This window comes from Sciurus vulgaris (genome assembly GCF_902686455.1).
Source record: "Sciurus vulgaris genome assembly, chromosome: 1".
NCBI lineage: Eukaryota > Metazoa > Chordata > Mammalia > Rodentia > Sciuridae > Sciurus > Sciurus vulgaris.
In genome coordinates this window covers 80,834,126-80,859,443 of record NC_136461.1, presented here as the reverse complement: position 1 = coordinate 80,859,443, position 25,318 = coordinate 80,834,126, and the positions used below count along the sequence as shown (strand labels likewise).

Here is a 25,318-nt window from a genome sequence, read left to right as displayed (position 1 = left end):
AAACCCTGAAATCTAATAAGAAAATGTAGCATGCTATGATTTTGAGGGTGGAGCATAAAATTAAATATCAAGAAAAGATCTTGCAGGGCTGGGGTTGTAGCCCAGTGGCAGAGCACTTGTCTAGCATGTGTGAAGCACTGGGTTCTCAACACCACATAAAAATTTTTTATAACATTTTTAGGGCTGGGGAGATAGCTCAGTTGGCAGGGTGCTTGCCTTGCAAGCACAAGGCCCTGGGTTCAATCCCCAGCACCGCAAAAAAAAAAAAAAAAGAAAGAAAAAAAGAAAAAGAAAAAAACATTTTTAAAATCTCCTTAAAAAAAAAAAAAAAAAAATCTTGCAAATACCTTGATGAAAACAGGATTAGGGACCATGGGTACAGCTCAGTGGTAGAGGGCCTGGGCTTCAATTCCCAAGAAAAGAAATAACAATAAGAGAAAAAGAAAAAGAAAACAAAAACAAAAACAAAAGCAGCAGTGGTGTACGCCTGTAATCCCAGCTACTAGAGAGGCTGAGGCAGAAGAATACCAAGTTCAAGGCGAGCCTTGGCAACTTAGTGAGACCCTGTCTCAAAATAAAAATGGCTGGGGTTATAGTTCAATGGTTTAAGTGCTCCTGAGTTCAATCCCCAATATGGAGGGGAGGATGTGATGGAACAGAAGCAGAACAAAACGTATAGGACAGTACCATTAATGAAAACTAAGAACATGAATAAATAGCATGCATTTTATTTTATTTTTTTGTGATGCTGGGGATTGAATCCAGGGTGTTCTTGTGCATGTGAGGCAAGCACTTTACCAACTGAGCTATATCCCCAACCCCGAAGCATGCACTTTAAAAGGACACATGCAAAAGTATATACTTTAAAGATATTCAAATGGGTATTTTACATGATTGGTAAATAAGAGTGGGAATCCAACTGGGAACCAGGAAAACTGGACATATTCTGACCACAGATTTGGGAATACAGTACACTAATACTTTTTCCAATACTGCCATGATTTGACTCTAGTCATTAACTCTTATAACAAACAATACAGGTGACAGAGTAGGAGGGATCAGGTCACATTTCAAGAAATCATGTGACACCAGAGAGATAAACAACAAAAGAAAAAATAGGACAAACTGAATTTAGTGCAACAAAAATCATTATTGACAATAAAATATCCAGAAATACAGAGCTCCCAGCATTCAACAGAAACAAATCTTGATTAAAAAATGGTCAACAGGCTTGAATAAAAATTTCCCCAAAGACAGGTAAATAGTCAGGAGGCACATGAAAAGATGTTCAATGTCACTAATCATTAGGGAATCAAAATTTCAATGAAATAGCATTTCACAACCATGAAGATGGCTATTTAAAAAATAAATAAATAAATGCAAGAATGCGAAAAAAAAAATGAATGCTGCGCACCATTGGTTAAAAATGTAAAATAGCACAGTCACTGTGGAAGACAACAGGAGTTCCTCCAAAAAATTAAAAATAGAATTATCACATGATCCAGCAATTCTATTTCTGGGTATAAAACTGAAAGAACCCAGGAGTGCTCTGCCATTGAGCTACATCCCCAGCCTCCTGCACCTCCAATTTATTTATTTATATGGTATTTTGGTAAGTTGCCCAAGCTGGCCTCAAACTTGAGATCCTCCTGCCTCTGCCTTGTCAGTAGCTTGGATTACAGGTGTACATCACTTCGCCCAGCTAAAGGCAGAATCTTGAAGAGATATATGTATGCCCATGTTCACTAGAACATTATTCACAATAGCTAAAAGGTGGAAGTAACCCAAGTGTCTCTCAGCATAGGAATGGATAGGCAAAACATGGTATCAACAAATAATGGAACATTCAGCCTCAAAAAGGAAGGAAATTCTAACATAAGCTACAGTATGAATGAACTTTAAGGACATTCTACTAAATAAGCCAGTCACAAAAAGACAAATAGGATAATTTAAAGTAGTCAAAATACATGGAGACAAAAAGAATGGTGTTTGTTGGGGACTGAGGAGAGTGGGGCTACAGGGAGTTATTGCTTAAAGGTTACAGAGTTTCAGTTTTACAAGATGAAGAGAGTTGTAGAGATGGGTGATGGTAAAGAATTGTAGAAATGGTAAATATTCTGAATGTATTCAGTAAACAGACTGTACAGATGGTTTTATGTTTTATATTTTAACATGCACAGAGTGGGAGAAAATAGTCACAAATTGTTATGGTTTAAGATATTAGGTGTTCCCCAGAAACTAATGTGTGAGACAATGCAAGAACATTCAGATGTGAAATGATGGGTTATGAGAGCCTTAACCCAAATGGTGCATTAATCCCCTAATCAGTATTAACTGAGTGGTAATTAAAGGCAAACAGGGTGTGGCTGGAGGATGTAGGCATTGGGGGTGTGCCTTGGGGTATATATTTTGGATCTGGAGAAGGGATTCTCTCTGCTATCTGATCATCATGTGAGCCGCTTCCCTCTGCCACCCTCTTCCACCATGTTGTTCTGCCTCACATTGAGCCAGGAGGAATGGAGCTGGCCGTCTATTGATTGAGACCTCTGAAACCAAATAAACTTTGCTTCCTGTAATTGTTTTTGTCAGGTCTTTAAGTCACTGCAGTTGAAAAGCTAAATAAAACACTAGTACGGCAACACTGATAATGATATCCATCTCAGAAGTGATTGTCTGAACAAAGATGTTTCCTCCCTTGAGAGCAAATGAAGACCAAGGGTTTAAGCCACTATTTCCTTCTTGTCCTACTGCTCCTACAGTAAATAAGACTTAGACTCAAAAACTTGGAAATCAGTTGAATAATTTAAAAAGAATGTGCCTGGGATGAATTCTTCTCAACCCATTCCCCAGTTTTCTTCCTCAGTATACTAGAAGACTATCTGAATTAGTTATGTGACCCTGAATAGTTCATTTACTCTGTCTAAAATAATCTCTAAAAACTACTGAGAGTCTAATGTTTGAAAATAAAGGGTAAGAGCCAGTCATGGTGGTGGCATAACCATAATCCCAATGATTCAGCAGGTTGAGGTGGGAAGACCCCAAATCTGAGGCCAGCCTAGGCAACTAAGACTTTGTCTCATAAATGATAAATAAAAAAAAAAAAAATTTATAGTTGTAGATGGCCAAGTGTGGTGGCACATGCCTGTAATCCCAGCAGCTCAGGAGGCTGACACAGGAGGATCGAGAGTTCAAAGTCAATCTCAACAATGGTGAGGCCCTGAGCAGCTCAGTGAGACTCTGTCTCTAAATAAAAATACAAAATAGGCCTGGGGATGTGGCTCAGTGGTTGAGTACCCAAGTTCAATCCCTGGCACCCACATGCCTGCCGAAAAAAAGGATAATTTCAAAACTTTTTCTTTCCCATAGGTAACTCTTGCTTTTAGAGCTCTTCATTTTCCTGTACCAATCAGAATGATTATCCTCTAGGCCTCGTCCTTATCATCTTTGAAGTTCTCCTAATCACTCTGCTTTGATTATTCTTTTGCTTCAACAGTGCCATGCAATACAAGGAAGTGTGCATGTGAATTTTCCAAGCTTTCATGTATCTAAAAATATCTCAATCTTTCTCTCACAAATGACTTATAAAGGCATGGAACCTGCAGGAGAAGTAGGAGGATGGCTTGAGCCCAGGAGTTCAAGGACAGTCTAGACAACATAGTGAGACCTGTTTCAAAATAACAACAAAGAACAAAATAAATTATTAACAACTGACTGATAGTTTCCCGTGCATAGAATTTTATGTTGAATAATTTTCCCTCAGAAGTTTGATGATGTTTTTATTATACACAGCATATTGAAACAACACCTGATTCTACTCCTTTTACTCACTGGTTAGGTTATCTCTTCCTACCCTCAGTTTTAAGATCTTCCTTTATCCCTGATGGCTTAAAATTTCATTAAGGATGTGGCTCGAAGTTTTATTAAGGATATATCAAGTGTAAGGACATCTTTCAAACATACTGTTCAGCTCTTGATAAACCCCTTCCATTACCTATTTCTTTAGATTTTTTTTTTTACTCTTTATCTCGAGTTCTCCTTTCATGCTGCAGGCTTTCCTCAACTATTTAGTGATCCTTAGTTGCCCACTGACATTTAACACTGAGATTACACGAATGTGCATCTTTGAAATGTGAACTTCTGCATTAGGGTGATCAGTTGTGTTATGGTTTAGATATGAGGTGTCCCAAAAAAGCTCAAGTGTGAGATAATGGAAAAAGGCTCACAGGTGAAATGTTCAGATTATGAGAGCTTTTTAAATCTAATTAGTGGATTAATTAATGGATTACCTGAGTGGTAACTATAGGTAGCTAAAGTGTAGATGAAGGTAGTAGGCCACTGAGGGTGTGCCTTTTTGGGGGTTATATTTTGTCCTTGGTTAGTGGAGCTCTGTTTCCTGGTTGCCATGCCCTTCTGCCATGATGTTCTGCCTCACTTCTGGCCCAAAGTCAGGGAGTCAGCCAACCAGGACCTAAACCTCTGAAACTATGAACCAAAATAAATGTTTCCTCCTCAATGTTGTCTTTGTTAGGTCTTTTGGTCACAGTGTCGAAGAAACTGACTAAAACAGGTGGGACGACGACACTTAGGATGAAAACTTCAAATGCCACAATATGGAAAAATGCAAAAATGAAACCATGTCATAAATAACCATATATATATGTCTAAGTTGCTGACAGTTTTTGTGAAAACTGGTATTTCAGAATATATTTTAAGTAACTAGAACATTTTTACCAACAAAATAGGTTCCCCAAACTATTTTATATTAAGAATACAATTAAAGTTAAAAAAAAAAAAAAAACCCATGAAACATTTTTGAGTCCCTCTTATGAATCAAGTATACCATGCTGGACGTTAAGAAAAACAAATACGGGAAAGATACAGTACATAAATCAAGAAAATACAGACCAAAGAAATACATATGCACCAAAGAAATGATGTGCAATATGATTCCTAAAATGAACAGACACAAAAAGAAATACTATCTAATCTATCCAGGAGCAAGAGGCAGTGTCATCAAACACTCAGTTTTTAGCATTTTTTTTAAGACAGTGAAGTAATAGTTTCAAAGATGAACTTCAGAGAGGACTTCATAAACCAAGAGAATATATGCAAAGGTACAAAGTCACTGACAACAATTTTGTAAGATCAAAACATTTCAGTATAATTACAGCTTACATTTTAACAGTGAGAAAATGGCAAAGCTAACACTGAACAAATGAAAAGCACAATTTTAAAAGTAGGGACCTTACAGCTGGGTGCAGTGACATATATACCTGTATTCCCAGCTACTTGAAGGAGGATTCAGGTTCAAATACCAGCCTTAACAATTCAGCAAGGCCTTCACAAAATTAAAAAAAAAAAATTTAAAAGACTGTGCATGTAGTTCACCAGTAAAGCACCTCTGGATTCAATCCCCTGTAGGAAGGAATAAAGAAATAAAGAAACCTTGCTTTTTCTGTTTTATTTATTTTTACATATCCTTTGTGCCTAGCTCATAACAGGTTCTCAATATTGAATGAAAGCATAGGCAAATGTTATACAAAAAAGAGGCAACATGGGGACCCAAATCTGCAATAATCTATGAATAAGAAAGGGAAAAATCTGTATTAGGGCCATGAAGAAGTTGGAAAAGGGGAAAAAAAAAAAAATCCCCCAATAGTAAATCATGGAATAAACCTACTTATATATTTCACATTTTCCAAGTTTTTAAGAATAATCACAGTGCTGCTGTGCTCTATATATAACAAGAAATAACTTTAGAATGGAATGAACAGCTACCAATAATTAGGTACTAAAAGCACATGAGAAATTCAGAATATAACTCCCAGGTTTTTAACTTGAGAACTGAGAGGATGGGATGGGGGAAATCAGGAGGAAGGTAGTAATAAATTAAATCATCAAAGCTTCATCCAAAAAAGGAAGTCCATTAGAAAAAATACTTATAAAAAAACCTGACCACATAATAATATATAAAGCAAGTGTGAACAATTTCAAGCTATAAAATCATACAGTGTATTTTCTTTGGCTATAATGCTATAAGATTAAACATCAATAAAAATTAATTTAAAAGTTTGAAAATACACTTTTTAAATGATCCTGAATTCTTTCACAAATAAACTGCACAGAGAAAGAGAGCAAGATGTAGGGTGGAACCTGTAATTGAAAAAAACTTAAAAACATTTTAAAATTAGCAAATTAAAATATAACCCTTAAGAAGCACACCTGCACAATTAGACTTTAAAAAAACAGTAATGACATAAACAGGATGGTGATTACCTTTGGGTGATGGAAGGGCTGGAATTTGGGCTTCTGGTTTGTCTGGCAATGTTCTAGTTCTTAACTATGGCATGGTTATAAAAGTGTTCCCTTTGTAATAGCTTATTAACCTATAAATTTATTCTATGCAATCTACTTGTGCTGACATTAAGAAGGTATTAAAAAAAAAAAAAACAAACACTATAGTTAACCTCCTAAGAGACCTGAGAAAACATTGACTCCATGAAATTAAAAAAATAAGGAGTTCTACGATACAAAATTATAGTCAAAATAAAATTAAGATAAAAGATAAAGGAAAGAGAATAAGAAAATCAAAGAATCAATCTAAAAATTCCGATATGTGAAGACAGAAAAATGGTGGGGAGAAAATTATCAAAGAAAAAATTTAAAAACATTCCAGAATTGAAGGAAAGGAGTCACCAAATTGAGAAGGCTATCAATTTGAATTAAAAAGACCTATGCCAAGAAAATCAAGAATAAAGATACTATGTTTAGCCAGATGAAGTAGCACACACCTGTAATCGCAGAGACTTGGGAAGCTGAGGCACTAATCAACTCAGCAAGAACCTGTCTCTAAATAAATACAAAAAAGGATTGAGGATGTGGTTCAACGGCCAAATGTCCCTGGGTTCAATTCCCAGTACCAAAAAAAAAAAAAAAAAAAAAAAAAAAAAAAAAACCTATGTTTAGAAAGGTGTCAACTCAAAGAACTAAGAAGAACACTATCATCACAGCAACATTAGAAGCTAGAAGCCGCCAGGCACAGAGGCACACGCCTATATTCCCAGTGGCTTGGGAGGCTGAGGCAGGAGGATTGCGAGTTCAAAGTCAGTCTCAGCAAGATAGCAAGGCTCTAAGCAACTCATCAGAACCCTGTCTCTAAATAAAATACAAAAAAGGGCTGGGGATGTGGCTCAGTGGTAAAATGCCCCTAAGTTCAATCCCTGGTATAGGGGCTAAAGAAAAGCAGCAGCAGCAGCAGCAGCAGCAGCAAAAAGCCAGTAGAACTATTCACTTAAAAATCCGTGAAGGGGCTGGAGTTATAGATCAGTGATAGAGCACTTGCCTAGCATTTGTAAGGCACTGGATTTGACTCTCAGCACCACATAAAAATAAATGAATAAAAATAAAATTAAAGGTATTGTGCCCATCTACAACTAAAAAAAAAAAAAATCTTAAGTTTTTTTTTAAAAATCTGAGTGAAAAATTAATGCTAAGCAAGGTATTGTGGGGCACACAGGCAATTCCACAACTCCAGAGGCTGAGGCAGAAGGATTTCAAGTTTCAAGGTCAGCCTCAACAACCTACTGAAACATCTTAAAATAAAAAGGGTTGGGGATGTAGTTCAATGATAAAACACCCATGGGTTCCATTGCCAGCGCCAGAAATACATACACACTAAGTGAAAATCAGCTTTAAAACCAACTGAATTATCAATCAAGAGTGAGGGTAAAATTAAAATATTTTCAGATTCATCACCTTTCTATGAGCTTGATAGAAGAGAGTAAACAAAAGGCAGACACTGAATACAAGAGATTCAACAGAGTAGAAAGGCAAAAAGAATGACTATAAAGGCAAGCCCCAAGACAAATTAGGTACATGAGTTTACATAGACACAAATTCAAATGAGAGCAGAACTCTACGAGGTTATCTCTGAGAAAAAATAAATGGAAGTGAAAAAGTATATGTATGACAGACGACATTGTGGAAATGCACACTATGAGACACTTTACAAAACAGTTAAGATGTGTGAAGATTCCTGTATTTAAAGTAAACTAGGCAGACCGGGGATATAGCTCAGTTAGTAAAGTGCTTGCCTTGCATGCACAAGGCCCTGGGCTCAATACACGGAAGGAAGGAAGGGAGGGAGGGAGGGAGGGAGGGAAGGAAGGAAGGAAGGAAGGAAGGAAGGAAGGGAGGGAGGGAGGGAAGGAGGGAGGGAGGGAGGGAGGGGAGGGAGGGAAGGAAGGAAGAAAAAGAAAGAAAGAAACTGCAAAAACTTTTTAATAAAGTAGTTTTTAAACCCAGTTGTATTAAGAAAGAAATGTCATTCTAGAAACAACTAAAAGCAGCTAACAAATGTTTGGCACTTTTCTAAATTCTTTGCATGTATTAATTCATCTAATTCTCACAACTATTTCTATTCTATGGGGTTCAAATGTAAACAATTTTTATATAGTCACAAATGAAAAGTTTGAAATTTTTTATAAAACCATACTGAAATAACCGAGGGAGGGGCTGAAAGAAATTCCTCATTTAACAGTATAAGGACATGGCCAAAATTGATGAATCTAGTTGCAGTGATTTCGCTTACAAGGACTGCAAGTTCCAGATCAGCCTAGGCAACTAGAGAGATATTGTCTCAAAATAAAAAAATGAAAAGGGGTGGGATGTAACTCATTGGCAGAGGGTCCCTGGGTTCAATTCCCGGTCCTGGGGGCTAGAGGGTAGAAGAAGATGCAGTGCTATTTACTTAGAAATATGAAAGAAATAGCTAAGGCTTAAAAGTAGTCATTCTCACTGGGCACCGTGGTATACACTTGTAATGCCAGCAACTTGGAAGAATCACAAGTTTGAGGTCTGCCTCAGCAACTTAGCAAGCCACTGTCTCAAAATAAAAATATAAAAAAGGGCTCAGGATGTACCTCAGTGGTAAAGTACCCTGGGCTCAATTCTCAGTACCTAAATAAATAAGTAAATAAATAAACATAGTTGTCTCTAAGGAGCAAGAAAAAGTGGAAGAACAGGCAAGAAATTACCTCTTTTCACTTTAAATTTTACAACTCCCTGACATTTTAAACTTTTACCAAGTAGTATTTTGATAAATATTAAAAACTTAAAAAATACAAAATGATAATACCAGTGAGACAAACCCTTGGTTACATTAACATCCACAGCAGTGTTTCACAAAAGGCAATCTCTGGAATACCAGTTCTTCAGAATGTTAATAGTTGACATGTGAAAAAAGGGCTCCAATAACCAAATAATCAGAAAGGCTTCTTTTCACAGGACTTCCTTGAAGCCAATATGACAACACACTTCCTAATTTTTCCTTAATATTGTGATGGGCTGACAGATCTGGCTCCGTGGGAATGTTATAGGCCAAACTATAGGGGAAATGACTGGACAGATTTCATTTTGCTGGGAGACTCCAGGTTATATAGGAGATAAGTTTCTCCCATGGGAACACCCCGCCTCATCAACAATTGCTTAGCTTCTCCCATGAGAGCATCCCACCTCTATGCCCATCATAGGTTCCTTAGCATGACATGTTTAGCAATACAAAATGACAGTTCTTATGTAATGAAAAATTGCTCTCTTTTGATTCCTACTCCTAAACAATGTACCATGTGAAAGGTGATTGTGTGGATGTTAGTAACCATTCTTTAGTTTGTACCTACGTAAGGGTCATTTTGACCCACTTCCCCTTCTGTTGATGATCTCATGATGTTAGTTTATAATTTCAAATCATAGCAACAGACACTTATGATTGATGTGATTTTTGGTATAAGAACTCCTACAACCCTATGGTTGGGGTTGTTCTCCTAACAGTCATTTTTGGGGGCATTGTGTGAGACAGTCAGCTGGCCAGCTTACTAAAGACTCTCAAATTTGGACTTCTCAGTGGTGATCGGTCTGTTCTTAAGTTGTGCCCCATAACAATATTAAACCACAGGAACTTTTAATTCCTTTCCCCTGAAACAGCTCAAAAAACTATTGTGTTAGGCACTGGTTCTCAATTCAAATCCATAAACTAGAATCAATCTTCAGCAATGAAAAAGGAGGAAAACATATTGAGTATTTACTTAAGTTACAAGTCAACTACCTTATAACATTATTCTGTATTTTGAGAGCATATTATTAATATGTATGTTTATTTATTTATTTTGGTACCAGGGACTGAACCCAAGGGCAATTAACCACTGAACCACATCCCCAACCCTTTTTATTTTATATTTTGAGACAGGACCTTGATAAGTTGCTAAGGTTGGCTTTGAACTTGGAATCCTCCTGTGTCAGTCTGCCAAGTAGCTGGGATTACAGGCAAGAGTCACCACACCCAGCCTGAGAGCATATTCTTCTTATATTCTTAAATGTAAGCTAAAGTATCTTTTTATGAAAAGATGGTGATCAGTGGCAATTTTTAAAACATTCTTACTATCCAAAATAAAAAGTTAGCAACCCTGTCAGTGCACTATTCCAACCCTGTCAAAGAGATAAAATGGTTCATGAAAGTCAAGTATAGGAATATCTGAAAAAAAAACATGACTTGCTGAGTTTAGCTTATTCTAAAATCTTAGCTCCTCAAGAAGATCATAGAAGGTTTGGGAGTGTGGGGAAAAATATTGAAGCATTCATATTGGTTACAAAAATGGAGAATTTGTTGAAACAAGAAAAACAACCTAACCAAGAGTTTTCATATATTCTCACAAGTCTTCTTACTTTCATACAATGATGGTTAAGTCTGAATCTTATGTGTAAAATATATACTAAAAGCAGAATAAAACAATTTTCCAGAAATTGACAACCAAACAGCTTCATGTAAACAAATGGAATATGCACTTTAAATTACAATTGAGAGGAAATACGTTGCCTATCAATGAACTCTAAAACTTCATGATGTCAAAAGGTAGGTATTTTAAATATCTCTTAACTGATCAAAGCCGTATTTATCCACACAATCATTGTCAATTAAAAAAACTTAAAGCAAAAAATCCTAACATTGTACTTAATTTTACCTCACTGGATTGAAATTTCTCCACCCTTACCACAGGTGGAGCCCGAGCCCTTTAGAAATAAAAATAGCTTAGCCACCTAACAGGAGAGGCAATGACAGAGTTGTTTACACTTTCAATGAGTGTAGCTTTTCTACTCTTCAGCGAAATTACAGAAAATATTTTTAGCTATCTTAGATTTAAGGATAAAAGACCAGTTTTTATAGACATGTTTATATGTTGAGGTTTTTGAAACCTAATAAATTTTGTGATCACGAAAGATTTTAAAAACTATAAAAATACAGATCATAACTTTCAAAACACTAAGTAACACTGTTAATGTAACATGTCAAGTGTTTGCAAAATAGCAAAGAAATTTCAAGAATAGATCAGATTTTTTAAAAAATAAGACAACCTTTCATCACAATATCTACAACCATCTAAAACTATTTGTACAAATGGAAAAGAGAGAGGCTCCACAATGACACTTGAACTCTGGCTAGTAATTTTAGTTTGCAAATCTTTGATAACATTAGTTTTGAGATGACTACCTACAGTACAATGACTAACAGAGAATGGTTAATTACAGACTTAAAACACCAAAACCTATCTGGTCAATTAATATACAAAAAACCACAGATAAATGAAACTGTGCACACACTTATATTCAAGTCTAGAATTGTAAAGTTATTTTACACTTACACAAATAAGACTCCACTAATAATTCAAGCAAGATTAAAATAAATGAAAGTACAGAATTTTCACTATAATCCTGCAGACTATAGCCCTAAAACCAAGAAGAAATAATGGAACTGAGATACACTTGCTTCAAGTCACTAAGAGTTTAAAAAAAAAAAAATATTCCAATGAAAAGTATGAACTGGATTCCAATTATGATAAGGTCACAAAATAGAGAGGGGAGGGCAAGAACATATTCAGAATCAACTAGAAGGAAACCAGGTCATTTGTTATCACTAGCAAGTCTCCTGCCCACAGTATATTCAGTCACAAGATTTTACAGGCCTAACTGAAGTCATCCACTAGTGACAAAATCATGCATTTCTAGAGATGGTTCGACTTGGCTGTTTAATTTCCTGGAACAATAGCTTACTGTCTTTGATTTTGACAATAATAAAATGGTGAAGAACAAGTGTCTCTAGCATTTGGGTCGGGGTAGGGGTGGGGGTAATGATGATTGAACCCAGGATATTTTACCACTGAGCTATATATTCCCAGCCCCCTTTTGGTTTTTTGTTTTGTTTTTGAGACAGAATATCACTCAGTAGCTGAGGGTTTCACGAAACTGTTGAGGCTGGCCTCAAACTGGCTATCCTCCTGTCTCAGCCTTCTGAGTTGCTGGGATTACATGCCTGCATCACACTGTACTGGGTCACTAATACTCCTTTTCAAAGCTCTGCTTTCAAGAGTCTCATACATATAAATACATAAGAATTTTATAAATACTTTTTCAAACATCACACTAATGGGACATTAAGATATCAGGCTAAAAATGCTACAAATCAAATACTGCATATTTACTTTTATCCTCCCAAAAAATGTCTTTTCATCTCTAGATCCAGCCTTACTGGCCTCCTATCAAGTCTTCAAAAATCAAGATCTAGCCAGGCATAGTAGGATGCACCTATAATCTCAGCTACTCAAGATAACAGAAGCAAGAGGATTATCCGAGCCCAGGAGTTCAAAGCCTACTTGGGCAACACATTGAGAGCCTATCTCATAAGAAAAAAAGAAGTAAAAAAAAAAAAAAAAATCCAAAATCTTTCCCACCAAGACATTTATACATATTATACCTCCTACCAAAATTACTCTCCTCTCCTCCACAACTGATTCTCCTAAATAATTGCTATAAAACTAGGTATACTCTACAATATTGTCAGAGAACTGTTTTCAAAAGTTTATATCCTGTATTTTTTCCCAATTATCTTAAAAACTGACAGATACAAATAAAGAATATAATAATCACCAGTATACCTTTCACTTATATTTAAAAATTAATAACCTGCCCCACCCTCCCACCCTGCCGCCTTTTTCTTTGCCTAGGAATGATAGGGCAGGCCTGTAATCCCAGGTACGCAGGAGGCTGAGGCAGGTCTTCGAGTTTGAAGCCAGCCCTACACGAGTTAGTGGGATCTTGTCTCAAAATAAAATTTTAGGGCTGGGGTTGTAGTGCTTGCCTAACACATGCGAGGCACAGGTTCATTCCTTAGCACCACATAAAAATTAACAAAATAAAGGTATTCTATCCATCTACAACTATAAAAAAAATTTTAATGAAAATAAAATTTTAGCTAGGCCCTTGGCACATACCTGTAATCCCAGCAGCTGGGGAGGCTGAGGCAGGAGGATCAGGAGTTCAAAGTCAGCCTCAGCAAAAGCGAGGCACTAAGTAACTCATCCAGACCCTGTCTCTAAATAAAAATACAAAATAGGGCTGGGGATATGGCTCAGTGGTTGAGTAACCCTGAGTTCAATTCCCAGTACCCTAAGTAAATAAGTAAGTAAATAAATAAATTAAAATTTTATAAAGGGTTGTGAATGTACCTCAGTAGAATGCTTATCTGGCATGTATAAGACCCTGGTTCAATACCTGGTACTTTCAAAAAAAAAAAAAAAAAATTTTTTTTTTTTTTTCACATTTTTCTTCCCTTCTCCCTTTCAACACATTTTTTTTTTTTACTAATCCATTTGAAAGTTGCACTTCCCCTATAATACCAGCATTTAAAAGCTCTTAAAACAATGAGCTTTCTCCTATACAGCCAAGACTACGATCATATCCAGCAAACAATGTTAATTCAATATTATTGTCCAATATACAGTTCATTCACATTCTTCAATTTAACACAAAAACATCTTTTATAGCTTTATAGTTTTTTGAAATCCAGAATCCAAATTTTGGTTTTTATTTTCCCCCAACACTTGATAGTCTTGTAGTCGGCTATTGTGGTAGTATACTCCACATTCTGGATCCATCTTATTGTTTTATCATAATTAAAGTCAAATTTAAACAGTTTTAGCAAAAATACGTCATAGAAGGTGCTGTGTGATTACTTTATGTATATATATGCCCATGCGTCTCCTCCCACTCTTCCCTACTCCTCTCAATCATATTGCATACTTCAAAAGGGCAGTGAAAATGTATCTTGTTCAACAACATATCTCTAGCACCTGAGACTATATTCCATATAAAGTCAACATACATTTGTTGAATAAAGAAAATTCTTCAGGGCTGGGGTTGTGGCTCAGTGGTAGAGCGCTTGCCTAGCATGTGTGAGGCTCAGGGTTCAATTCTCAGCACCACATATAAATAAATGATTAAAGGTCTATCAACATCTAAAAAAATTTTTTAAAAAAAGAAAATTCTTCATAATATACACCAAAGTACAGTACTTTAAGATGGACAGCCAAGAGTTATTTGTTTTGTTTTGTTTTGTTTTGTTTTGTTTTTGCAGTGCTGGGGATAGAACCCAGGGCCTTGTGCTTGCAAGGCAAGCACTCCACCAACTGAGCTATCTCCCCAGTCCCAGTTATTTGTTGTTAACTCAAGATTAAGAAGTAATATCATTAGGATCCAAAATAATATTATGTGAATGATTTGAAATTATAAAGATTTTTTCATACTGGGTAAGTGCTTTTAACCACGGCAGCAAAAACTACTCTTCTATCTATCTAATGATAAAGAATTCATAAGCTATCAAAAAATTTTCAGACTGAAAAATATGGGGAAAAAAAATTCAAACTGAGAGTCGACAGAGGGGTTCAAATGCTCAAAGGAACCTTAAACTAATCTAAGGACAGAAGAAAGTGATGCTCTCTTCTCAATGAAAATTGGTTATTCTGTTTCAATGTTTAAAATATTTTCTTATTGTAAAACTATACTTCTAAATAAACAACTCCAACTCTACTTACTATGAATGGGAAAGTAGTACATGTGCTAGATGCTTCTCAATGAGTTGAAAGCTTAAAATGATTAAGACATAATCTCCTGGCCTCAGAGAACTTGAAATTAGGAGGAAATCATTACCTATTTTTCAGAAAGTTTTAGGTACTGGGGCACAGATCAGTGGTAAAGCATGTGCTTAGCATGTGCAAGGTTCTGGATTCAATTTCCAGAACCAAAACAAATAAAATTTAGGTGCTATATATATAACTAGTGTTATGGTTTAGATATGAAGTGTCCCCCAAAAGCTTATGTTTGAGACAATGCAAAAGGTTCACAGGTAAAATGATTATGACAGTTTCTGCTTAATTGGTGGATTAATCCACTGATCTGGATTAACTGGATGGTAACTGTAGGCAGACAGGGTGTGGCTGGAGGACATGGGTCACTGTGGGCATGCATTTGGAAGTTTATATTTTGCACCTGGTAAGGGAAGCCTCTCTCTGCTTCCTGGTGCCATGTCCTGAGTTGGTTTCCTCTGCCATGCCCTTCAGCCATGATGTTCTACCTCACCAGCAAAGGAGTTGACCATCTACGGACTGAGACCTCTGAAATACACTTTTCCTCCTCTATGTTGTTCTTGTCCAGTCTTTTGGTCACAGCAAAAACTGACTAAAACATACACATCTTCAAAGTAATTACCATACAAAAAAAAGAAATTTTCTCAAATACAATGGTCTGCTATGTATATACATTCTGAAAGAGGAACCTGGTGAAAGATCTGTTGGAATATGTAATCTCTTCACTTGCAAGACAGGAAGAAAGCTCAGAGGAAAGGGAAGCTCCAAAAAATGGAAATTCCTCAACTTTCTCCTCACCCCCTTTCCCTTAAACCCATCCACTTCTCTAAGACATGCCCTTTGGGGCTAGGGCTGTAGTAGCTCAGTAGTAGAGCACTTGCCTAGCATGTGTGAGGCACTGGGTTCACTCCTCAGCACCACATAAAAATAAATAAAGGCATTGTGCCCATTTACAACTAAAATATATATATTTAAAAAAAAAAAAAAAAAAAAAAAAAAAGACATGACTCTTCTCCAATACTAGAGAGATCTTAAATCAAGAATCTTACTTTAGCCAGGTTTGGTAGCGCATGCCTGGAAGTCCAGCAGCTAAAGAGGCTGAGATTGCAAGTTCAAAGCCAACCTCAGCCAAGTAACTTAGTGAGACCCTGTCTCTAATACAAAATACAAAATGGGGCCAGGGATATGGCTCTGTGGCTGAATGCCTCTGGGTTCAATTCCCGGTACCCAAAAAAAAATCTTACTTCATCAACAATTTCTCTTCCTTTATTTTAAATCTCCTCCAAATCTCCTTGGTGTAAATCTGTCATAATCAAAATCAAAATAAAATTAAAACAAAAAAAATTCTTACAAATTACTTATCCACTTTCCTCTTTCTTTTCACACCAATAAACTTGGAAAAGCACTTTCCACTTACTCAATCCATAACAAACTGACTTCTGTCCTGAACACCGTTAACAACTGCATCAAAGACTTCCAAATACCAGACAAGTTTTACAGTTCCCACTGTACCCAACCTTTGATAACTGATGATTATGACCTATTTCCTGAAATTGTCTTCTCTTTGTTCCTGAGACACCCATCACCTGCAGTATGTGACTTTTCTCCCACTTCTCTGGCCATTTGTTTCCTGTAGATTCTTCCTTCTCTGACTATTCCTTAAATATCTGAGTTGTCTGGAATTCCCTCCTCTTGTTCTACATGTTTTGCTTGTCCTGAATAGACGTCTATTCCTAATGCCTCACCTAATTTTTCTGTTGAGATTTCTAAATCTCTTAATCTCCAGTCCCATTCTATCTTGAAAAGCTTCAGATCCTTTTTCTAATTGCTTACTCTCTATCTGGATTCTCCTAGCACCTTTAACCTAACAAAACTAACATCAAATTCTTCAAACTTCTTCCCTTCCTTCAGTATTCCCTGTATTAATGCCATTTCTAGCTGACTATTTCTCAAGCTAGAAAAGTGTTGTCCTTGATTCCTTCATCTTCCCTAACCCAGCAAATATTCACCAAATTCTGCTGTTTCTTAAAAACTCCCCAATATCACCAAAACCACTGACTTACTTCACAATTACTAATGACTCCCAACTGATCTTCCTGCCACTAACTTCATGGTTTATTTAGTGTTTTTTTGTTTGTTGTTTGTTTTTTGGGGGGACAATGATGAGGATGCAAAGAACTTAGGTAAGAACTGTAACAGAGTTGTAGTCTCAGTCCTTAAAGCACTTTCAACTTGCATTAGGAAAACCTGTTTTAATCACTAACTTTTCTAACACATCTGAGGAGACCTCATTTTCACATTTTAACGCAAAAAACAAAAGTAAGACCTAATCTTATAACTGATACTACTTTTATTTTGGGGTGGGGGCAATACTACAATACTAGGGACTGAACCCAGAAGTACTTCACCATTGAGCTATATCTCTAGACCAACCTCCTCCCCTTTTTTTAAGACAGGATCTCATTAACTTGCTGAGGCTGGCCTCAAACTTGCAATCCTCCTGCCTCTACCTCCCAAATCACTGAGATTACAGCCATGCACCACCACACCTGGTAATGACTGATGTATTTCTATAATTACTACTTGTTCAGGTGGCCAAATAATTCTCATTGCCAGCATATAAGATACATCCAAGAGTACTGGCACACAAGAGAAAGTGTGTAAGCAGGCACTGGGAAAAATGTTAGGAGGAAACACTGAGGCATCTCTTATTTCCCTAGCCCACCACTAAATGGTTTGAGAAGAAGGGGTACATAGTAAATGAGATACATTCATTTACTTTATTTCTCAAAGTAAAAATCAAACACAATTTGTTCATAAGTCTACATCAGAGTCCAGCACTATTACAAATTTTAATTCTCATAGTTTTTTTTTTTTTTTTAAATACTGTGTCACCAATACATTTTGGTACAAAAATTCATATTGTGAAGAAAAACTCTGCCATAAAACTCAGTGTTTTGGAATCTCCAACCCCAAATGATCAGAATAAATTAATTCAGCAAGGTTGCAAAATGTACAAAGATAAGTCAAATACACTTCTATACATTAGCAATAAATATTCTGAAAATGAAATTAAGAAAAAAATTCCATTTACAATAGCACCAAAAAAAAAACAAAATACTTAGAAATGTAGCAAAAAAAAAAAAAAAAAGACTTGTATAACAAAAATGACACAGAAAAAATTAGACTAGAAAGACATCCCATGTTCATGGATGTTAACAATGCTAAAATGGCAATTCTCCCTAAATCAAACTAGACTCAACAGGATGCCCACCAAAATCCCAGCTTGAAAAAAAAGCATGAAAACCTCAACCAAACAATCCTAAAAGAACAAAACTTGATGACTCACACATTCTAATATCAAAAACTATTACAAAGCAACAGTAATCAAGATGTTATGGTAATGTCACGGTATAGACATATAAGTCAACGGAATAAAATTGAGAATTCAGAAACAAACCCTTCCATGTATGGTCACAACTGATTTTTGATAAGACTGTCAAAACAATACAATGGAGAAAGAATACTGGTCCTAGGAAACTGGAAACTAAGCCAAAGTCTGACGTTGGACTCCTACCTCATATAAATTATAAAAAATTAACTCAAAATGGATCATGGACCTAAATGTAAGCACTAAGACTATAAACCTTAAAAGGAAGCATAGGGAGTAAATCTGTGTGACCTTGATAGGCAATGGTTTCTTAGAGGCAACATTAAAAGCACAAGCAGGGCTGGGGTTGTGGCTCTGTGGTAGAGCACTTGCCTAGCCCGTGTGAGGTACTGGGTTAGATCCTCAGCACCACAAAAAAATAAATAAAATAAAGGTACTGTATCCATCTACAACTAAAAAAAATATTTTTTAAAGCACAAAAAAAGGGGATAAACTGACTTCATCAAAATTAAGAACTTTTCTGCTTCAAAGGACACCATCAACAGAGTGAAAAGATAATAAACAAAATGAGGGGAAATGTTTGTAAATGTTTTAGAGAAAGAACTTGAAGGGCTGGGGTTGTAGGTCAGTGGTAGAACACTGGCCTAGCATGTGGGAGGTAATGGGTTCAATTCTCAGCACTGCATATAAATAAACATCATCATCAACAACAAAAATTTAGAAAACAAGGAACTTGTATCCAAAATATACAAAGAATTTTTGCAACTCAACAATGAAAAGATAACCCAGTTTTTAAAGGGCAAGAGACCTAAATAGACAGTTCTCCAATGAAGGGATAAAAATGACCAATAAGTATATGAAAACATGCTCACCCTCATCAGCCATCAGGGAACTGCAAATCAAAACAAAGAAATACCACTTCCCACCTACTATAATTGATGATTAAAATCAAAAAGACTTAATTGTCTTGATGAAGATGTGGAGAAACTGGAAAACTTATGCTGGTAAGACTATGGAATGGAAGAGTCTCTAGAAAAGTTTGATGGTTCTCAGAATGTTTAAACAGTTATCTTATCCAGCAATTCCACATGTAGATATATACCCAAGAGAAATGAAAATACATATCCACACAAATCCTGTACAATGCTTATTACAGCATTACTTACAAGTCAATTTGAATGTACATCAACTGATGAATAGACAAATGTGATTTTCATATAATGAAGTAATTGATATGTGTTACGACATGGATGTACTTTGAAAACGTTATGTCATATAAAAGGAGTCAAACCCAAAGCCACATATTGTATGAGTCCATTTACATGAAATGTCCAGAATAGGCAAATCTATAGGCATAGAAAATAGATTGGTGGATGCCAAGGGCTGAGGGGAAATGGGAATGAAAAGTGACTGTTATTAGATACAGATTTTCTTTTTTTTTTTTTTTTGACATAATGACAGTATTTTTAAATTAGACAATGGTAATAACTGTATGACTCTCTGAGTATACTTTTGAAAAAATCAATGAACTGTATACCTTAAAAAGGCAGATGTGAATTATGTATATATACTATGCTAGTGAATTAAATCTCAAGAGAACTGTTATTTAAAAACTATGCAATTGCTGGGCATGGTGGCAGGCAACTGTAATCCCAGTGATCCAGGAGGCTGAGGCAGGAGGATTTTTAAGTTGGAGGCCGGCCTCAGCAACTTAGCAAAACCTTCAGCAATCTAGCAACACCCTGTCTTTAAAGACTAGAGAAGACCAAAGAAGCATTTTATTATAGTTATATGAAAATAAGTAAGACAGAAGACATGGTGTATGACAAAAATGAAGAATTCTTCATGTTACAGTGGTCTCAGAAAATTTGAATTTTCTCATTTTGGGGAGGGGGCAGTGGGGGTGGTTTGAGGATTTAACCCAGAAGCCTTTTACCACATCCCCCAGCCCTTTTTTAAAATTTTGAGACAGGGTCTCACTAAGCTGCTTAGGATTTTGCTAAGTTGCTAAGGCTGGCCTTAAACTTTCAGTCTTCCTGTCTCAGCCTCCCAAGTCACTGGGATTGCAGCCATATGCCACAGCACCTGGCAAACTTCCTCATTCTAAGACAGTTCCTTATCCTTGGGTTCCTGTGGTCTCCATGGTTAATGGATGTGATAATTCCTGAAATATGGATGTAATAACCTCCAATACTGTGCTGTCTAATTTTGTAGCCCCTGCTACATACAGCCATTTAATTCATTAAAACTAAAATTTAAATTATAAATTCATTTCTCAGTCTCACTAGTTACATTTTAATGTTCAATATTCATATGTGGCTAGTGGCTTACTGGAATAGCAGAAACAAAACACTGACATCACTGCAGAAAGTTCTATTATATAATACTACTCTAACAAATAAGAAACACCCACAAAGAAACTTCCACTCTCCAATTTAGGACTGTTGTACTTATTTCCCTATAACAAATTTTCTTTAAGAACAGCAGAAAGAAGCATGAAAATATCAGCCAAGGAATGCAGTTCACAAAAGTGTAGACTAATTAAAATAGCAGTTAAATTCTACTTTCTAAGTCACCAAACTACAGATTTTGGTCATAACTCCTAAGAAGTCAATTTCCCCAACTGCTAACACAGATTATCACAATACTTTGCTTCCTCAAGTCAAATGTAAAGATTATCTGAAATATGAATAAATCAAACTGTTTTTTCAAAAACCTAATGAAAAGGTCTATTTATAATCCATGGCATCAAAGAGTAATGACCCCTATCAGAATAGATAGAATAAAATTCCTTTCACAACAGACCTTTGAGGCAACATGCATAACTCAATGAACTATTAAAGAAATTTGTTTCATCTAAGGTTTAACCAGACTATTTCTATTCATCTAGTCCTGAAGCTGTGTGTGCATTTCATCTTAATAGGTTTAACTTTCCATGAATACCCATTAACAGTAAAGGTATGCCGTATCAGGAAACAAGTGCATTCTTTTTTTTTTTTTAAATGTTTTTAGTAGATTTTTATGTGGTGCTGAGGATGGAACCCAGTGCCTCATGTGAGCTAGGCCAGTGCTTTTCCACTGAGCTATAACCCCAGTCCCAACAGGTGCATTCTTAATTCAAATATTTAGAATATTTTTAGTACCTTAGAAAAAACTGAAGGCAAGCAGATTTTGAAACTTAAATTCAAATACATTTCTATATTTAGGAAGCCAAAAGCGACAAAAAAGCTTCACCTTGCATTTCCTCTCAAGACATCACTACAAGTACTTGGGAATGTACATAACATTCCCAACAGAAAACAGAATGCTTTACATTAAGTAATTTAAAATCAACTCTTTTCTTACCTAAACTACTGGACATCTAAAGCCTTAGTCAAAATGGCTCCACTTAAAACACTGTCCAACCTCTGAAAAGGTCACATAAGAATTTAAGTACATCTTTTTTAATTCACAATAAGTACTTTTAAATTCAACTGTTTGCAATTCTCTACCCCCCCCCCAAAGGAATTCTCAAGAGAAAATAAAAACATGGAAATTGAAACCAGCCTGTAGGCAAGGTAGTATACAGAAGGGTCACAGGGAACAGATCTGAAGGAGAAAGTTACTACCACTAGAGTATCTGGAGTCAAATTAAATCAGTCACTATTTACATATTTCTAGCTCTGTACTGGCTACACATGGTGCTTTCCTATATGTTATACACGGGCCTACATAGGTTTTCATATGCGGATTAGTATTAGATGTTTTCTATCTTTAACCAAAGTTAAATGTTTTAAATACAGTAACATTCTATAACCCTTTCCCCATTATTCATGAACTCTCACCGTTCGTCAAAACACCCCGATAAATCCATCTGTTCCTGCTAACTGCTTCCAAAGAAAAACTCCAGCAACCAAGGACACCAGATTGTAAAACATGCAGTTAAGAGTTCTGGCACTACCCAAATACGCTGTTTGGAAATCTTGGCAAATTAGTTAAAATCCCTTAAGCCGTAATTACCTCAGTTGTAAAATTGAATACAATACAAATCCCGAGAAGGGATGTGAGTTAAATTTAACTGAACAGACGAAATGACTCAGATTTTTGTGCGCTCCAAACATAAGGTACCTCTCCCCCCATCGCATTTTCCCTTTCAGCCTTCAGCGTTTGCTTCCGGACTCCACTTCAGTGTTCCCCTTATTCTCACAGTACATCCAACCCATCCACTTGACCCCCCTCACTCCAATTCTACACAATCCCACTACCCTCCGGTTTCAAGCTGCTACTTCCCTTAGCGCCCCCTAAGGTCCCAGGCAGCCCCTCCACTTGGTTCCCCATCTCCTTCAGTCCCAATTTGCTAACGGCTCCTCTCACAGTTCCCCACCCCCTCGTCACCAGGTTCATCCTGCCCCTCCAGACTCCCGCCCCCAGGTTCCTTCCTGCCCTCCAAACACAGCTTTCCCGTCTCAACGTTTTATCATGTTCCTCCAACAGACTCCCCCAACGCCCTGCTCGTTCCTTTAGTCCCTATTTTTGTCAAACATTCAAATGGCTATTCCTTCCCATCCATTCTTTTCAACATATACATAAATGCAGAGGCACCCAGAAACAGGAGCCCCCCACCCCCACCTCGATCCTCCATCTTTCCCTTTTATACTTGCTTCCTTTCTTCCTTCTCTTTCCCCCACCCCCACCTCCTCCGGAAGAGTCGGTTCCCAGGCCAAGGTCTCTCACCTCATTCGGTCACTTCAGTGGTGCCAACTGCTTCATACAGGAAAATATAACCAATCACGTCCCCGTGGGCGCTTCCCCTGCGACTCCGAACACTTACTGGGCACCCGCCCCACCGGGAACCCCGCACATACGCACGCACAAAACGAGGTCCTCGGGGACGAGGGTTGTGGGTAGAGTGAGCCTTCCTATACCGGCCTCAAACACAGCCCACTTCGCTACAGCCCTTCGCCATTTTGGTTTCCCGCGGACTGCCGGTGCATTCTGGGAGCGCGGAGCGCCTCCGAGGCCGAATGGCAGCTCTCCAGGGCCGCGGAGGGGCGGGGACTGCGCGGCGAGCGCGGAAGAACACCGCGCCCTGCGTCCCCGGCTGGGGCTGAACAAAGAAGGACTCTTTAACGTTGCGGTGAACTAAGTCCTTCCGCCGCCGGTGCTAACACAATAGTGAACGCTGCGCTCCTGGTGGTTGGTTGTGCTACGCTGTTTGCTTTTAAGGGAAGACTGTGTCCGACCTTTAGCGTGCAGGTTCTGACGGATAGAAATAGTGCTGTACTTTATCCATGTTACCGAGCGAATTTCCTTTCAGTGAAGAAAACTTTAGCTAAGACTTTTTTTTTTTTTTTTTTTTTTTTTTTACATTCACCTTAACACCGAGTGTCTTTCTCTTCAGCGGGGAGGAGACCCGGGAGGTCAAAATTAATTTTGTTCAACGATTACGCTTCAGCCCGAACTCTATAAACAGGAGCACCTTATGTGGAAGATATTCGGATTTTTCCCACTAACAATGAAAGAGCTTTTCTCCTTTAGCCTGCCTTGTAATCTTTTCTAATTATAATGAAATCTGAAAATAATCTCGTGCACAGTGGTTTATTTTACGAATACAGAACTTTAATACTAGGGCAGACGCTTAGCCTCCTGCCGACAGGGGTCCCAACTGACAAGCTGTTCGAGTGCATGCTTGTCTCTTTAACTTAGGTTAAGATACCACCCAGCTCTTCTTAATAACCGTGCGTAGTACTCATTTATAATTTTGTTTAAAATAATTTTGGTTTTGTCTTATGTCACAGGAATTTTGAACACATTTTTTTAACTGAGAAAGTTCCTCTTGTGGCCTATACTCCCTTTGCTCATATTTTGAAAGGAATTCCCTCAGCCTATAAAAATTTTGTAAATAAGCTTATTTGTTTTATCCAGGGTCACTCAATATTTTATCCACTACCATTTACTGTTTCATTTTAAGTTTTAAATTGCATGTTATTCTGAGTAGTGTAATGAAATATCACTGTCCAATTGTCCTTCCCTAGATGTGTCATCCCGTTGTACAGCGTATCTACATTACCTGCCCATTAGTCACTTAGTGTCTCAGTCATCAGACCTGTTGTCATGGTTTTGCAGAACTTATTTAATAATGATCCCAAAATACAAGAGTTACGATGCTGGCAATTTTATATGCCAAAGAGAAGCTATAAAACGTTTCCTCTTCCCACCCCAAAGCACCTGTGAGAATTAAAAAAATAATAATAATAAAAAATAAATAAAAAAATGTTTCCTTTAACTGAAGAAGTAGATAGTCTCAATTTAATAAAGAAAGAAAAAGCTGAGGTTGCAAAGTCTACAGTACACTAAGATATTTTGAGAGGGGTAGGGTAGGAAGGGGAGAGGAAGAGAAAGGCCACATTCACATGATTTTTCTTACAATTTATTGTAATAATTTATTGTTAATCTGTTACTTTGTCTAATGTATAAATTAAGCTTTATAATTGGTATGTATATATGGGAAGAAACATGGTATATATAGGGTTTATTACTTTAAAAGATTTCAGGAATTCACTGGGTAAGGGTTCCCTGCAGTTAAGAAAGGACCACTGTATTTGAGTTTCTGAGATTGGAATGACTATCAATGAGGTATTGAATTACTGAAGATGTAGAAATTAGGACCATTTGACATAATGTTAAGGACAACGTAGGCCAAATGTTCTCTAAAACTGATGATCTGTAATTAGGCATAGGTGCATAGCAAACTTACATAATTTGTTTGTGAAATATCTTTATTTTTTATTTTTTTGGTTCTGAGAATTGAATTCATGGAGACTTCACCTCTGAGCTATATCTCCCATCCTTTTTATTTTTTATTTTGAGGGAGACATGGTCTCGCTAAATTGCTGAGATTGGCCTTGAACCTGTGATCCTCATGCCTCAGCCTCCTGATTCACTGGGATTACAGGAGTGCACCATCATGCTAGGTTTG

General features: G+C 36.9%; 1 protein-coding gene across 8 annotated transcripts in view; it reads right to left on the bottom strand.

The window, feature by feature from the left end:
* The window catches only part of MTF2 (metal response element binding transcription factor 2), a 58,011-nt gene extending 34,663 nt beyond the window's left edge, over positions 1–23,348 (bottom strand). For 6 of the 8 annotated variants that reach the window (XM_079149949.1, XM_079149950.1, XM_079149954.1 and 3 more), the window contains exon 1: positions 23,074–23,348. In XM_079149949.1, coding sequence (XP_079006075.1) covers positions 23,074–23,078 — 5 coding nt within the window. In that variant the 5' untranslated portion in view covers positions 23,079–23,348. The remainder of the gene's footprint in view (positions 1–23,073) is intronic. The other 2 variants (XM_079149953.1, XM_079149956.1) reach the window with 2 other exon arrangements.
* Between the last annotated feature and the right edge of the window lie 1,970 nt (positions 23,349–25,318).